This window comes from Tursiops truncatus, chromosome 5, assembly GCF_011762595.2.
Source record: "Tursiops truncatus isolate mTurTru1 chromosome 5, mTurTru1.mat.Y, whole genome shotgun sequence".
NCBI lineage: Eukaryota > Metazoa > Chordata > Mammalia > Artiodactyla > Delphinidae > Tursiops > Tursiops truncatus.
Window position 1 is genome coordinate 27,694,918 of NC_047038.1, and position 15,116 is coordinate 27,710,033.

Below are 15,116 nucleotides of genomic sequence, written 5' to 3' on the forward strand. Positions count from 1 at the left end.
TGGGCATATTAACCACCTGGCACTTCTGGTCTGCCCTACCTGCTGTCCCAGCGCGCTCCCGCAGCTGCTGTCCTCAGGCAGAATGATGCAGATGCTAGAGGTAGGAAGCCTGGGACAGGTAGGGGAGCAATTCCCCAACTGTAGATGACCTCATAGATGGGCCAAGGAGACATGGCCAGGACAGCAGCAGCATCTGCTACAGTGGTTAATGGTGGAAAGTTTAGGAAGTTTTCAGTGGGCTGTGCTTCCTGCCATGTGGAGGAATCTGGTCTACAGGGAAAGAGAGAGGAGCAGACTTTCAGAGAAAGAGACGGAGTTAGTGACAGCGGTGGAAGCCCTGATTCCAGCTGCCTGTGAGGCCCAAGCCCCAGTTTTGTCTGTTCAATTAGTATTAGATTTTTAGGGTGATTAATTTCTGGAAGCAGCAACAAAATTAAATACTGTTCTAAGGAGAATAACATAGAGAATAATATGACTGTTCAGATGTGGAATATATCAAAAAAGTCCTCCTAGACCTGAGGACCTAAGAGAAAGCTGTCCTTGGGTTTTCAGGAAGTTTTACCTTCACAGCTCCAAACATAAGATCTGATTAAGCCTGAGACCCTTAGACTGGAAACTGATCTTCACAACCAAATCCCCGTAACCCAGATCAATCCAAATCAGAATCTGACCCATTTCAAGTAAATCCAACAGGTTTTATGTTCTGTATTTCACTTTCTATTATTCTTGTTTATTTTAGTGAGTTTACTCTGTCCTGCCCCTTTTGGAGGAAGCTTTGCCCCACTATAGCTCTACACAATGTGCTTGAAAGCATTATTTTTACAATAGTTATTAGAATTCATTCAAACTATAGGGGAAAAGATTTTGATCTGTAGTTTTGTCTCTTCTTTCTGGATAGGTGACATCACCAGAACAAAAGATCTCCACATTAAGCCCTGTTTCTACTTTACCTTTGAACTCAAGAGATGAAGACTTCGTACTGGAATTCTCTGAGGAGTCCCTGAAAGCAAGAACTTTACCTGGTGATTTTCACTTTCTCAACTTAGACAGTTGCTACCATATGGCTCTAATCTGTCTGTCCATGTAAAGTGAAGTTTTTTATTTGAGAGATTGTTACTAAACTAAAAATAATCTTGAAACCAGATTCAATGTCTTAAGCCCTCAAACCTTCCCACACCCTCTCTCCCTTTTGACTTTTTCTATTGGAGACGGCTCTTATTTTCAAATACAATACTCCCAGCTTTCTACTTCCTTCTTATTTCTTCTCTCATCTTCTCATCACAGACCTCTAAAAGTGTCTTCTACCATTGCCAACACTTCTCACAGCTGTAACTCCAGAGCCCGGCCCCTCTATAGCCCCTTCCCCTCTCAGGGAAAGGATTCATTGTGAATGTCTGGTCATGGTTGACCTTAGCATAACCTCTTAGTTCCCCTCTTTTGCTTTGGGATCCTGGCATATCAGGGAACTCTTCAGTTGCTGCTACCTCAATTGCATTCTCAGGCCTCTGTGTTTTCATACATTCTGACTCTTCCCTGTGAGTAATTTCCTGCTTCTTGATAAGTATAATACATTCTGTAGGATCCCTTTCGCTAACTTTTCTTTTTCTCTCTCTTTTCTTGTAATCTCATCCATGTATCTTCCCTTTATTCTGAAGTTATGTTGGGTGAGGGGTGAAGTTGTAGATAATTTTTTGGTCCTGGGTGGATGATATAAAAATAAAAACTAATGTGTCCGGGTAGCTGGGTTGAAGAAGGTTTAGTAGGTGTGGTTGATAGAGGAAACAAGGTAGGAAAGAGTCAGTATGGGAGCTGTGGGTATCTAAAACAGGTGAGGTGACAATGGCCTGTAGATGATTTACACAGTTATACCACGAATCTTTTACTATTTAATGAGGTTTTAACTTTTCTGTCAGTGTTGCTTGATCAGCTTGTTAGAATTACAAGGTAACAGTTTATAAAAAAATATCATTGACTCACCTGCTGTTCTACTACCTTCCCAAGTGACCTCCAGAGTTTATTCCCAACAAAATAGAAACTCTATCAAGAAGGTACATTATTATAAAATAGGAAACCATAGCATTTCAGAGAAAAACTTTAAGCTTATATAGTTCCCATGCAGTATTATTCATTATTTATTCAACAAATATTACTGCTTTTTACATTTTCAGGAGTATATCAATTACTAACAATGCTGACAGAAGGAATTATAAAACTCAGCCAAAATCTGCCATAACATGAGTTTACCAGAGTTGAACTCTTATCACATAACAGTATATCAAAATAAAGCTAAAAGTCTTCTTTACCCTGAAGGTCAACATATTAGTCTGTGAATGTAATAAATACATAAAGGAAGTTGCAACACATCGATAAGCAAACCTTGAACTTCAGTCTCTGGAGAATATAAAGTTGAGAACAAAAAACTAGTTCTGGGTTCTTGTCTTAACTCTGCCAATTGGTAGTCATGTTACCTCTAGGCCTTGTTGGCAATCTTATCTATAAAATGAGAATGATGAATCCCTTCTCGGCTGTAAAATACTTTGAAAACTTCAGTGTTATGTAAATATAATGTAGTAATTGGTGGGGCGGTGGTGAGTGGAAATCCTTAGCTAAGAGGGAAAAGAAAAAGAGAAGGATTTCAAGTTTATTAACCTTGGAAAAGTTTCTTTATTTTTTGGAGACTAAAACCATTAAAGTTTTTTAAAGGAAATGTGATATTTTTGTTTGTTTTGGTACAAGGCATGTTGGTACTTTTTGCTTTTTTGTATGGATACCCACTGTTTTCTAGAGATTGGGTGATGTCTGTAATACATTTTTATTTAACTAGCTTTTTTTTTCTTTAGTAATGAAAAAATCGAGTTCTCTGGAGGATAAGAACCTTCAAAGGCTTTCATTAGTAAGTGGAACCCGAGTTCCACTTATTACTTTGCCACCTGCCAGTGGGCCACCTGATGTAGATTCTTGTTCATATGTGATCGACTGTGACAGGCAAGAGTCTTCTGGTTCTCCCATATTCAACTTTTGTGAAGAGTCAGAAGTTCCTTCTTTTAGCTTTGGGTCAGAGGACCAGAGCGAAACTTCTATCTCTAAAGAATCTATGGAAGTGACTCCGAGGGACGTTTCACTTTTTGATAATATATCTACTCAAAGCAAGTGGCTGAAATATCAAAACATACTCCAGTGCAACTTGACTACTCCAAACACAGTTGATCAGAAAGTAACAGATGGCTTCTTTGCTGAGGCTATTTCTGGGACGCATTTTAGTGACACGGGTGAAGGACAGAGTGGTGCTGTGAATGAGAGTTCTGTAGACTCTGTGCGTTTGCAAATCATGAAACACATGCTTCAGCAACAGCAGCAGGATTTTAGCAGTCAAGATTTGGTTTCCAGAAAGAAAGCGTCTTCTTTGAATTTAAAGCAGACTTCTAAGACTGAGGAAATTCAAAATGTGTTAAGAGAGTATGCCTGCTACAACTGCAGTGTAACAGATTTTCAGGTGAGGAAATGTACCAGTGTTTTGCATCTTTTTTCCAGTAGTTGTTATCTGAATTTCAACAAAAGAATTACCAAAATCATGTAGGTGCAATGATTTTAGTCTCGGAGCCAATGGCTTTGTTTTTTTGGTTTTTTTTTTAGAGTTTTCCAAAACTCTTGCTACACTCACATTTTCTTTGACTTATCTTTCCTAGAGTTTGTGAACGTTAAATGAAATTATATATTTGAAAGTGTCTGGTGCAGTATCTGGCACATAATAGATACTTAATAAATTATAGCTCTGTTTCTACCATCACTTCCACTACTACTGTTACCATGATTGTTTTCATTTTTCACTCTCAGCTCAGTTTTGCTGATCAGATCATTATTAGGGTAAAGATACATCTTATTATACATTGGTTACGAACAATTCTTACTATAGTTGTAACCAGAAATAGAGATACATAATGATTCACTCACATCAGTTAAGTTTTTCCTAGCAAAAATATTTAAAAACTTATTAAGGGGCAGACAAGAAAAGTTAGTCTTATTTATCATTAAAAGTGCCATGGCATAGCCTTTCTTGCTATACTTAGTTTCTCATTAAAAATTAGAAAATGGTTTTCATGGATTCTGGAAATCAAAAGAAAAATTTGTTTATTTCCTTTAACATATCTATGGAATTTGCTTATTAGTAAACAGTATTTTTCTGGAGTTGTTATAATAACTTGAATTATTCCATTTCAGGAGATAAATGACTCCGAGCTATGCTTCCCAAGTGGGAAGAAAATAAAATCTGCATATCTTCCCCAAAGGCAAATACACATACCAGCTGTTTTTCAGTCTCCTGCTCATTATAAGCAGATTTTTACATCTTGTCTCATAGGTATGACTATTATCTTTTTATTTTATTATGATTGATTGCTACTTAATGTAAATAGTTTAGCTGTAAGAAAGTGTATCTTTTATGAATTTTTACATTAAATTGTCTACTTGAGATTTGTTATTTTCTATATATTTAATCCAGTTTTTGACAGCAAGTTGTATTTTAATTTCAGATCAAAATTGAGTTTTGAGTGGGAAATGACAGCATTATCTTTTTCAAGGTGTAGTTTAAAAAAATTTTTTAACTGGAAGTGTTACAGATGGTTTTGTTAAATTAAGTAGGAAATTTTAAGTATGGTGCATAAGTTTGTTTTGTTCAAGAGTAAAACTGGACTTTTAAAAAATGGATGTTAGTATTAGGTTATAGTTTACTCTGTCAAAAGGCTATTTTCAAATTTAGCTAATACATATCTGATACAAATGTGAAATTATTTTGTATTTAATTTTCATCTGTACCTATGTATTTTTTAAAATTATCTTGAAAAATTTTTTTGTAGAACATTTAAATATATTGCTGTTTGGGTTGGCACAAAGGTTGCACAGAGCTCTTTCAAAAGTTGACATATCATTTTACACATCATCAAACAGAGACAAACTGAAAAATGTAGAAAATAATGTGCCATCCTGCCATCATCGTCAGCCTGCAAAACTTGTCATGGTTAAAAAGGAAGGTCCAAATAAGGTATTGTTCCCTCTTCCCCTCCTTTTATGAGACAAGTAAGTCTCATAAAAGGCTTAGGTACCTATTGCTTTATAACAAGCTTAAAGAGTAAGTCTTGACTGGGAGCCTTCTGCTTGAGACATTAGTAACTAACATATAGTAAACTCTCGATACATTTTTCCTGAAAGGTGATTTGCATTCGACGATACAAAAATATGAGTTAAAATCAACCTTCAAGTTGCTTAGGAACTTGTTGCACAGTAGTGGATGGAGAGAGATATATAAAAGGAAATTTTATATAATACTGTAATTGATAAAGTAGGAGGGATATGCCCAAATTACAGTGAGAGCACTGAGAAGGGAATATGTCCCAACCTGAGGGCTTAGAGAATGCAGAGATGAGCCTGAAGGAAGTAAAGGTTAAAGCTGGTCTACTATGTGATCCCTAGTATGAGTAACGTAACTGATAAGGCCAGGGGAATAGAAAAACATATTGATTTAATTTATACTGCTGATAACATTATTATGGAAGAAGTTAAGTTAGTAAAATGTTTGTAATATTGACCGATGGTTTGTACTCGTAAGACTGTGCTTTCACTCATAATAATACAACTTTCCTCCATTGCTTGCATATTCCACTTCATCATTTGTTGAGTATGTAAATTTGGTTTTAAATTTAGTTTTCAAAAGCAAGAATTCATAAAAATATTATAACCATAGAATAAAATATTATAGAGCCACTAAAAGTGTTTTTTTTTTTCTTTTTAAGATTATTTGATGACATGGTTGTCATGCTCATAGTATGTTGTTGGGTATAAGACTTAGGTTATAGACTAGAAAATGTGTTGTTATCTGAGTTTTATTAAAACAATATACATGTGTGTATCCTTGTGTGTGTGTGTGTGTGCATGCTTGCACTTACGTGAGTGAGAAGAAAGTCTGGAAAGAAATGCACGAGGGGCTTCCCTGGTGGCGCAGTGGTTGGGAGTCCGCCTGCCAATGCAGGGGACGCGGGTTCGAGCCCTGGTCCGGGAGGAGTCCCACATGCTGCAGAGCAGCTAGGCCTGTGCACCACAACTGCTGAGCCTGTGCTCCAGAGCCCGCGAGCCACAACTCCTGAAGCCCGGGCGCCTAGAGCCAGTGCTCCGCAACAAGAGAGGCCACCGCAATGAGGGGCCCACACACTGCAGCGAAGAGTAGCCCCCACTCACCGCAGATGGAGAGAGTCCGCGCACAGTGACAGAGACCCAATGCAGCCAAAAATAAATAAATTAAAAAAAAAAAGTAAATGTTAAAAAAAAAAAAGAAATGCACGAGATGTTCCCTATAGTTGTTTTGGGGCAGCTTTCAGGTTTTCTATAGTGAACATGTTAAGTCAGAGATCAATAAATATTATTTTTCAAATAAGACTGAATTTTCAGAATAGTGTAATTTTTGATAAAAAATGAAAAGTAGGTGGTTTTAAGTTTTAATTTATTGTTTAAATTAATAAAAAGATTAAGTTGTATAGCGGCTAATTTATTAGAGTACATTAATGCCAAGCGGTCTTTATAAAAGTCTTGACATAGTACAAAAACAGTAAAAAATAAATAAATAAATAAAAACATTATTTTTCTCACTAAAGTTTCAATATCTTTTTCCCCTTAGGGTCGTCTCTTTTATACCTGCGATGGACCCAGAGCTGACCGATGTAAATTTTTCAAGTGGCTTGAAGAAGTGACCCCAGGATATTTAACACAGGAAAAATCTCTACCTAGCATGGTTTTAAATGATATAAAAAGTATTGGCTTGTACTTAAGAAGTCAAAAGATACCCCTCTATGAGGAATGCCAGCTTTTGGTGAGGTATGTTTTATGGTGCCAAGTAATTGCCTCTAATTATATCAGAAAATAGTAACCTCACAGAATTATGATCAGTTTTCAAACAGACTGAGATAGGAAGAATGTCTAAAAGATAGAGTACCTCATTTTTTATGACTATAAAATGGCAATAATTCCCTAAAGCTATTTTTGGCCCCCTCTAAACATTGAGCAGTGTCAGCAATATCAGGATTACTGGTGGGAATGCCATTTTTCTAAGCATTTTTACATATAATCATAATTCTAAGGGAAACCCTATCAAACAAATCACAAGAATAATTTTTATCAGCACAGGATAATACATATTGGTCATTCACAAGCCTGAACTACATAGTTTATAGGATGATAGAATGCTACTTTTTGGAAACATGTCTTACAAAAGTTGGATTACCCAAAAAGTAAATATAATGAACATTTGCATGGTAATTTAATAATAACAGCATTTATTGGGAGTTTGTACATGCCAGGCACTCTTCTAAGCACTTTGCATGTATTATTTCATTTAATCATCATAATTTATAAGAAATGGTAATATGATAATTTATTATTCCATTTTTACAGTTATAGAAACTGAAGTACCCTGTCTTTTAGATACTATTCCTATCTCAATCTCTTTTAAAACTAATGATGTTTCTGTGAGGCTTGCTATTTTCTTCCTTTGACACAATGTATTTTTATTGTGTATATATGTATGAAAGTATATAAACATACACATCCCTGGTTCTTGCCTCTTCATACTGTATTTTAAAGATTTAAAAAAAAAATTTGTACCTTCAAACTTCCAGTTATAAAATAAATAAGTCCTGCAGATGTAATGTATAGCATGGTGACTATAGTTAATATTACTTTACTGTATATTTGAAAATTGGTGAGAGAGTAAGAGCTCATTACAAGAAAAAATTTTTATTTGAAAAAAATTTTAAACACGCAATGAGTTCTTCAGTGCTTTTTTAAAAAATTCAATTTATTTAAAAATAAAAACTTCATCCATTTTCTTCACAAGAAAAAAACTTTGTGTGGCAATGGATGTTAACCAGACTTATGCTGATAATTTCACAGTATATACATATATCAAATCATTATGTTGTACACCTGAAACTAATATAATGTTGTATGTCAGTTATATAAAAAAAAATCATACCTTAATATTCAAATTCACTTTTGTCTTTTACTCATTTTGCAGAAAAGGGTTTGATTTTCAAAGAAAACAGTATGGTAAACTAAAGAAGTTTACTACTGTAGATCCTGAATTTTATAATGAACCTAAGAGCAAACTTTATCTCAAGCTGAGTCGGAAGGAAAGTTCTTCGACTTACAGCAAAGGTAAGTTGATCTGATTATGTTGTGGCTGCGTCTAGCCTTGTATCTCAGTTACATACAGCCCTGTAAATTCTTTATATTAAAGAGATTTTTAAGAGTACAGTTTCATACTACATATTGTGAATTATTTTATAATAAATTAGACCATTTCTAAAAAGCATATTTTATTTTATTCCCCCCACCCCTAAAAAGCATATTTTAAATTTTAGTTTTTTTAAAAGCTATAAAGCTTTTAAAGCTTTTATAAAGCAAAAACTGTTTAATTTTGGTTAAAGAGTCACACCAAGCTCTTGGCATCATAAGTATACTGAATGAACTGTATCCTGAACCTAATATAAAAAATAAGCTGAAAATGTAATGAGTTTAGTGATACTTCTGTCATTGCTGCACAATATGACAACCTTGGACCCCAAATTTTGTATATTTGGAAATAAAATCCTTAAAAATTTTTTTCTTTTTTTGGCTGCATTTGGTCTTTGTTGCTGCGCACGGGCTTTCTCTAGTTGCAGTGAGCAGGGGCTAGTCTTCATTGCAGTGCGCGGGCTTCTCATTGCAGTGGCTTCTCTTGTTGCGGAGCACGGGCTCTAGGTGCGCAGGCTCCAGTAGTTGTGGTGCTCGGGCTTAGTTGCTCTGCAGCATGTGGGATCTTCCTGAACCGGGGCTCAAACCCTTGTCCCCTGCCTTGGCAGGCAGATTCTTAACCACCACGCCACCAGGGAAGTCCCTAAGTTGGGTTAATTTTTATCTTTGGTTTCATGACCTACACTTGTCATTGATCCTAACCTAGCTTGCTTTTGTTATTTGATTAGTTATTTTAAATGATATAAGAAACTTTGAATCAACAAAGCAAAGCTAAATCTAGTACCTTATAGCTACCTACATTTAAAAAAAAATACATTTATTTATTTATGGCTGCATTGGGTCTTAGTTGCGGTGCATGGGCTTCTCACTGAGGTGGCTTCTCTTGTTGCGGAGCACAGGCTCTAGGCGCATGGGCTCAGTAGTTGTGGCAGACAGGCTTAAGTTGCTCCGCAGCATATGGGATCTTCCTGGACCGGGGCTTGAACCTGTGTCCCCTGCATTGGCAGGTGGATTCTTAACCACTGTGCCACCAGGGAAGGCCGGAATGTAGTTTTCTTTAAACAACAAGTTTTTTCCTTCATACTCATAATGGGTCAAATAATATGTGATTAAGCTATGTAATTATAATAGCAAATACAACTAGTATAAATAAGTTTTAGAACAAATGCAGTTGACTCTTTGGAAACTCCACTGATGGTAGAAATAGTGCATAGATATTCTGGAAAGCAGCCTACTAGCTATGAGTGCTCAGTGTACTATGGAGAAGAAAGGAGAACGTTAATTAATCTGGAACATATGTTAAGTGGAAGTCTGTTACGAGAACTTGTATTCTATCCATGGATTGCCAACTTTATTTGAGCATAGAAACCTTTACATGGTGGAGCATCTTTTTAGACTAATATTCTACCTTGGGAAAATCAAATGTAGCTATAAGAGAAAAATGAGTTAGATGTTATCTTTGCTTTATTTACAGTTTTTTTTTTAATTATAAAGTAACTTTAAAAACATTAAACTAATTGAGTTATAAACATGAGAATGAAATGTTATGTGTTTGGGTCTCTGGGTGTAATCTTGTTGGTGATAATAACCAAGTTTGTTTTTTTGAGAAATAACGTAGGACTAAGCATCAAAGAAATCCAAGGTAGCTTTGGATGGAGCATAATTCTGAATCCTTTAAAAGTGTTTGTCTTTTCAGATGATCTTTGGGTGGTTTCAAAAACCCTGGACTTTGAATTGGATACTTTTATTGCATGTAGTACTTTCTTTGGTCCATCATCTATCAATGAGGTAGAGCTACTACCTTTGAAAGGTTATTTCCCTTCGAATTGGCCCACTAACAGTAAGTATTATTATGCCCATATTAATTTGTATTAAAAAAGAATGAAAGACATGTGATGCACTGTGAGCAAGAATGCTAACTTTGTGTGGGATTGTTTGATTAAAGCCAACAAAAAGCATCCACCTCTACTTGCTATTATTGTGTACAGTATTCTTGAAATGTGTATGAAAGTTGAATATCTAAATATTTCTGCAGCTCAAGTCCTAGAGGGCTAACAATATAATAAAATCTTGACCCCTCACTTAAGTATTTTGTTAAAGTTGAATTTTACATGGTATATACCCGATTTCTAAAAATATAAATATTAAACATATAAATAAGAATTTCCTTAAATAATTTCTTACATCAAGTTCCAGTTCTTCATTTATTTAATCCTCTTGGTTTATTATTCTAGTAGTATACATTTAGTAAACAAATCATTTATTTTTACATTGAGAAGGTCTTGTAGATTTTGCAAGAGATTTCGTGAGCAGTTGAGCAGGACGGTATGATTTTCATTTGAGGCTATTTTATCATCTGCCTTGAGAAATTCTCAATAAGACAGTAGGCTATGAGCCTTACTTTTCGTTTAATAAAGGAAGCTTTAGTAAGCTGGATCCCTATCCAGTTCTATGAATCTGTATACTTCTCTATACATTTTGATCTCTGGAGTAATTTCTGATGGTCGAATTTGGTCCATATCTAATTAAGACACAGCATTTAACGACCCATTTCAAATATTTCATAGACATTTTTAACTTGATTTTTTTTCTTTTAGAACTGAATAAACCTAGTCAACCAGCTTGAGTTCAATAAGAGCCTAATTAAGTGAACATCTGTCATTTTTTGAATGCATCTTTTCATATTTGTTGCAGTTGTTTCCTCACCAATAAAAGCATTCTAATTTTCTGCTTTCCATATATTCCTATAAAATAATTGAGGAAGAAATGCAAGAAAATGTTAACAAATTCCATAAACACTACTGTACTATGTATGCTGATTAAATCGAACTGGCTGTTAAGCAGTGTCACCGCACCCTAACTCAAAACAGTTATTCTTATTCATTAACTGACATATGGAAGTCCAAATTTGATGTTAAGTTGTGCAATTTATAAAGTATGAATGAGCAGGTAGTATAGTAGTTTAATGGATAAAAGGACCTCTGCATGTACTTAAGCGTTTATTTTATGTTGTGTGATTAATTCAGTAGCTGAACTCTGAGTTATGTGTACATTTAATAGATTTTTTTAATGGTTCATTTCATTTACATTAATGTTAATTTTCTGCATTCTGTCTACAGCAGTGGTCCATGCATTATTGGTTTGTAATGCTAGCACAGAGCTGACCACTTTGAAAAATATTCAGGACAACTTTAATCCAGCTACTCTACCTCTAACACAGTACCTGTTAACAATGTAAGTCATTATTTACCTTTGGGTCATTGGTATTAAAAAATGATGACTAATTGTAAATATGAAAATGTAATAAAAGTACATTACATAAATTTTTGCCAACAAAGTGTTAATTTTCTTTCAGTGATTATGAGGTTACTGTTTTGTCAGTGGTTCAAAAGAGAAAGGGGAATACACATCATTTCCACCCATTCATCTATCTGTTTATTTATTTATTGTGGTAGAGTCTAGTAAGGGTTACTGCAAATCTTTTTCCTTTGTCAAGGAATAATTTCCTAAGGGTCTTTTGAGTGTTTTTATTTATTTATTTATCTGTACTTTTATGCTACAAATTATTCAACATTTAAAACATTTAAAATTATGTAACATTTTACAGCTTGAATCCAGTATATATATTGATACTAATTTTATTCTTGACATAACCTATATCTCATTTTTAATTTCTCAAGCACCATGCCCCTTTTTTAAAAATTGGGAGCGACATTATATTGAATTCACTAAAATGATAGAAAAAGTCTAGTTTCTAATTTGTAATATTATGATCTAACTTGTGGTATTTCATTTTTTTTCACCATAATAAAGTCCTAGGTAAGAAAAATAAATATCCTTATCCATTATGTCATTTATCTACTTTGAAAGGAATGCATTTTTAAAAAATTTATTTATTTATTTTATTTTTGGCTGCTTTGGGTCTTCATTGCTGTGCGGGGGCTTTCTCTAGTTGCGTGAGCGGGGGCTACTCTTTGTTGCGGTGTGTGGGCATCTCATTGCAGTGGCTTCTCTTGTTGCAGAGCACGGACTCTAGGCACACGGGCTTCAGTGGTTGTGGCTCACGGGCTCAGTGGTTGTGGCTCGCAGGCTCTAGAGCGCAGGCTCAGTAGTTGTGGCGCACGGGCCTAGTTGCTCTGCGGCATGTGGGATCTTCCCAGACCAGGGCTCGAACCCTTGTCCCCTGCATTGGCAGGTGGATTCTTAACCACTGCGCCACCAGCAAAGCCCAGGAATTCAGTCTTAATAGAAATAAAACCAGTTTATTGCAGTTTTACCTTAAACGGAGGCTATATTAATTACCTAAGTCGGTTTTGTTTAATAGAACATGGGCTTTAAGTCAGTATATGACTTATTAGCTGTGTGCTTTGGGGGAAAAATGTTAATATTTCTGTACCTCTATTTGGGATAATTAACTACTTAGTACTGTTGTGAAGATTGCACCAAGTAACATGTAAAATGCTTAGTATAATGCCAGCACATAGTAGGTTTTCAACAAATGTTAGTTCTCTTCCACCCTCCTCCAAACTGGGGTATATGTTTCTTTGTGTCTCCAAAAAAATGTTACTGTGATGCTTATAAAGTGAAGGCTAAGTTATGACTAGGTCTACTCACCTATTTCAAAAGCCTCTCATTTAAAAAAATTTTCATTTGCTTAGGTCTTCATCAACTACAATGAGCAACAAAAGAGTCAATAAGAGAAAATTTATCCCACCAGCCTTCTCGAATATCAGCACAAAATTTGAACTACTCAGTATAGGAGCAACATTGCAGTTAGCTAGTGAGTTAATTCAGGCACACAAGTTAAACACGGATCAAGCGACAGCTCTAATTCAGATAGCTCAAATGATGGCATCACATGAAAGTGGTGAAGAAGTGAAGGAACTGGGAATTCATACCCTCCCTATCACGATCATACATGGTAAGAAGCAAGAAAAGAAAACGGTTCTAGTAAATACACTGTCATATAAGCTTTTGTAACTCAATCTGCTCGCTTGTAATTTCCTAGTCAGACAAGATTCCAGAATAACTCTACATTTTTCAAATCTGGACCCATTTTAGTAAACTATTAGATGAGAGCAGAACTGACCACCCTAAAAGGGAGAATAGGCAGCATATCTGATGAATGGGTAGCATTATACTCTCATTATCAAAGTATCCAGATTTGATCTAGACATCTACGTGTTGCTCTCTATTAATTCCTAGTCAGCTCACCCTTCATCCTTCATAGTAGCTATTCCAAACCTTCATCCTTCCCATAATACCATCCTTGCCCCTGCCCCACTCTCTCTCTCTGAAATTGATTTTGCTTCTAAAATAGGAAATGGAGGTCATAACAGAAACTCCTTTCAATGTCCTGCCTTCCTTTTCCAACTTACCTAAGTATGGACCTATTCTTACTCTTCTGGTTCTGTCTCAGTGAAGGAGCTTTACTTTCTCCTCTTCAGAGCTACTACTTTTATCTGGAATCTGTTCCTTCTTTAACTCATTTCCTCTCACAGACCTTTTCCCTGAAGCTGATCCTACTTTTCGTTCTATTTTGAGGATTTGCTTCACATCCACTCTGTGGACCAAGCTAGACACTTTGGAGTCATCCTAGATTATTTTTCTCCCTAGATTAAGTGACTTTCTCTTAACACCGCTCCATCTCTCTGTTTCTCTCCCCTCATCAGATCAGTCACTGAGATGTCCCTTCTTGTTTGTACCCACTTTTCATATTGATTCTCTCCTCGCCAGCTCATTTGCACCTCCTCAATCCAAGCCTTCATCATGCCTCCGTATAGCCTAGTTGGTGAGACTACCCTGTAAAATGGGGTTTGATAATAGCATCTGTCTCATAGGTTTGGAGGATTAAATGAGTTAACATAAATAAAGGGCTTAGAGTGGTGTCTGGCACATGGGAGGCACTTAGTAAAGTTGGCATGTATTATTGTTATGATCACCTCACACAGCTTTCTAATTGACCTACCTTTAGTTTTACCCTTCTTCATATTTTCCCTCAAGTAGTTTTTCTAAAAAAAGAATCTGACTTAGTTCCATTACTTAAAATCCTTCGTTGATCTCCCCTGGTCTTTAAGATAAAATTCAAACTTTTAGCCATAGCAAGCAGAACTCTTGTGATTTATCCCCTTGCCTACCTTGTCAGACAGCCTCATCTCTTGCCTATTTGCTATAGGCTGTATGGAAATACTTGTCAGCTGTGTGCTTTGTCATGCCTCTGCCTAGAATGACCCTCTCTTTAACAGATTTATCTGTTAAATCTTATGTTAAATCTTATCCTGGAAGATTTAGTTCCGTTACTCTTTTTATTTTTAGGAAGCATTCCCAACTCTACCAAAGCAAAGAGAGATGTTCTTTCTCTGATACCAACAATGTTACTTACCATATTGTTTTATCATTGTTCTTTGCTCGTCTATCTTCCTAAGTAGACGATGGTCTCATTAAATATGGAGGTCTTTTGAATAATTATCTATGTATTTATCCCTTGTCCTAATTAAGCACATAGTGAGCACTCAGTTAATATTTTTCAATAAATTACTTAAATGAAGGAGAGAGGGAGATGGATGAAATATTTCTTGTGCTTTTCAGAAATTTATTTATGATATTGCCTTTATTTTTTTCCCTTTCAAAATAATTAGGTGTTTTTGGAGCAGGAAAGAGTTATTTGCTGGCAGTGGTGATTTTGTTTTTTGTGCAGCTATTTGAAAAGAGTGAAGCTCTTACCGTTGGAAATGCAAGACCATGGAAAGTTTTGATTTCTTCTTCTACTAATGTAGCTGTTGACAGAGTACTTCTTGGGTAGGTATCACAGGTATATTTCAGTACCTAATGTTTTAGGT

The 15,116-nt window shown here is 35.6% G+C and overlaps 1 protein-coding gene across 9 annotated transcripts in view; it reads left to right on the forward strand.

Annotated features, from left to right (window-relative positions):
* The window catches only part of ZGRF1 (zinc finger GRF-type containing 1), a 70,729-nt gene that overhangs the window by 43,807 nt on the left and 11,806 nt on the right, over nt 1-15,116 (forward strand). For 8 of the 9 annotated variants that reach the window (XM_073804960.1, XM_073804964.1, XM_033856750.2 and 5 more), the window contains 10 exons: nt 899-1,022; nt 2,841-3,493; nt 4,219-4,357; nt 4,854-5,038; nt 6,665-6,861; nt 8,060-8,199; nt 9,974-10,117; nt 11,397-11,511; nt 12,936-13,198; nt 14,916-15,075. In XM_073804960.1, coding sequence (XP_073661061.1) covers nt 899-1,022; nt 2,841-3,493; nt 4,219-4,357; nt 4,854-5,038; nt 6,665-6,861; nt 8,060-8,199; nt 9,974-10,117; nt 11,397-11,511; nt 12,936-13,198; nt 14,916-15,075 — 2,120 coding nt within the window. The remainder of the gene's footprint in view (nt 1-898; nt 1,023-2,840; nt 3,494-4,218; nt 4,358-4,853; nt 5,039-6,664; nt 6,862-8,059; nt 8,200-9,973; nt 10,118-11,396; nt 11,512-12,935; nt 13,199-14,915; nt 15,076-15,116) is intronic. The other variant, XM_073804961.1, reaches the window with a different exon arrangement.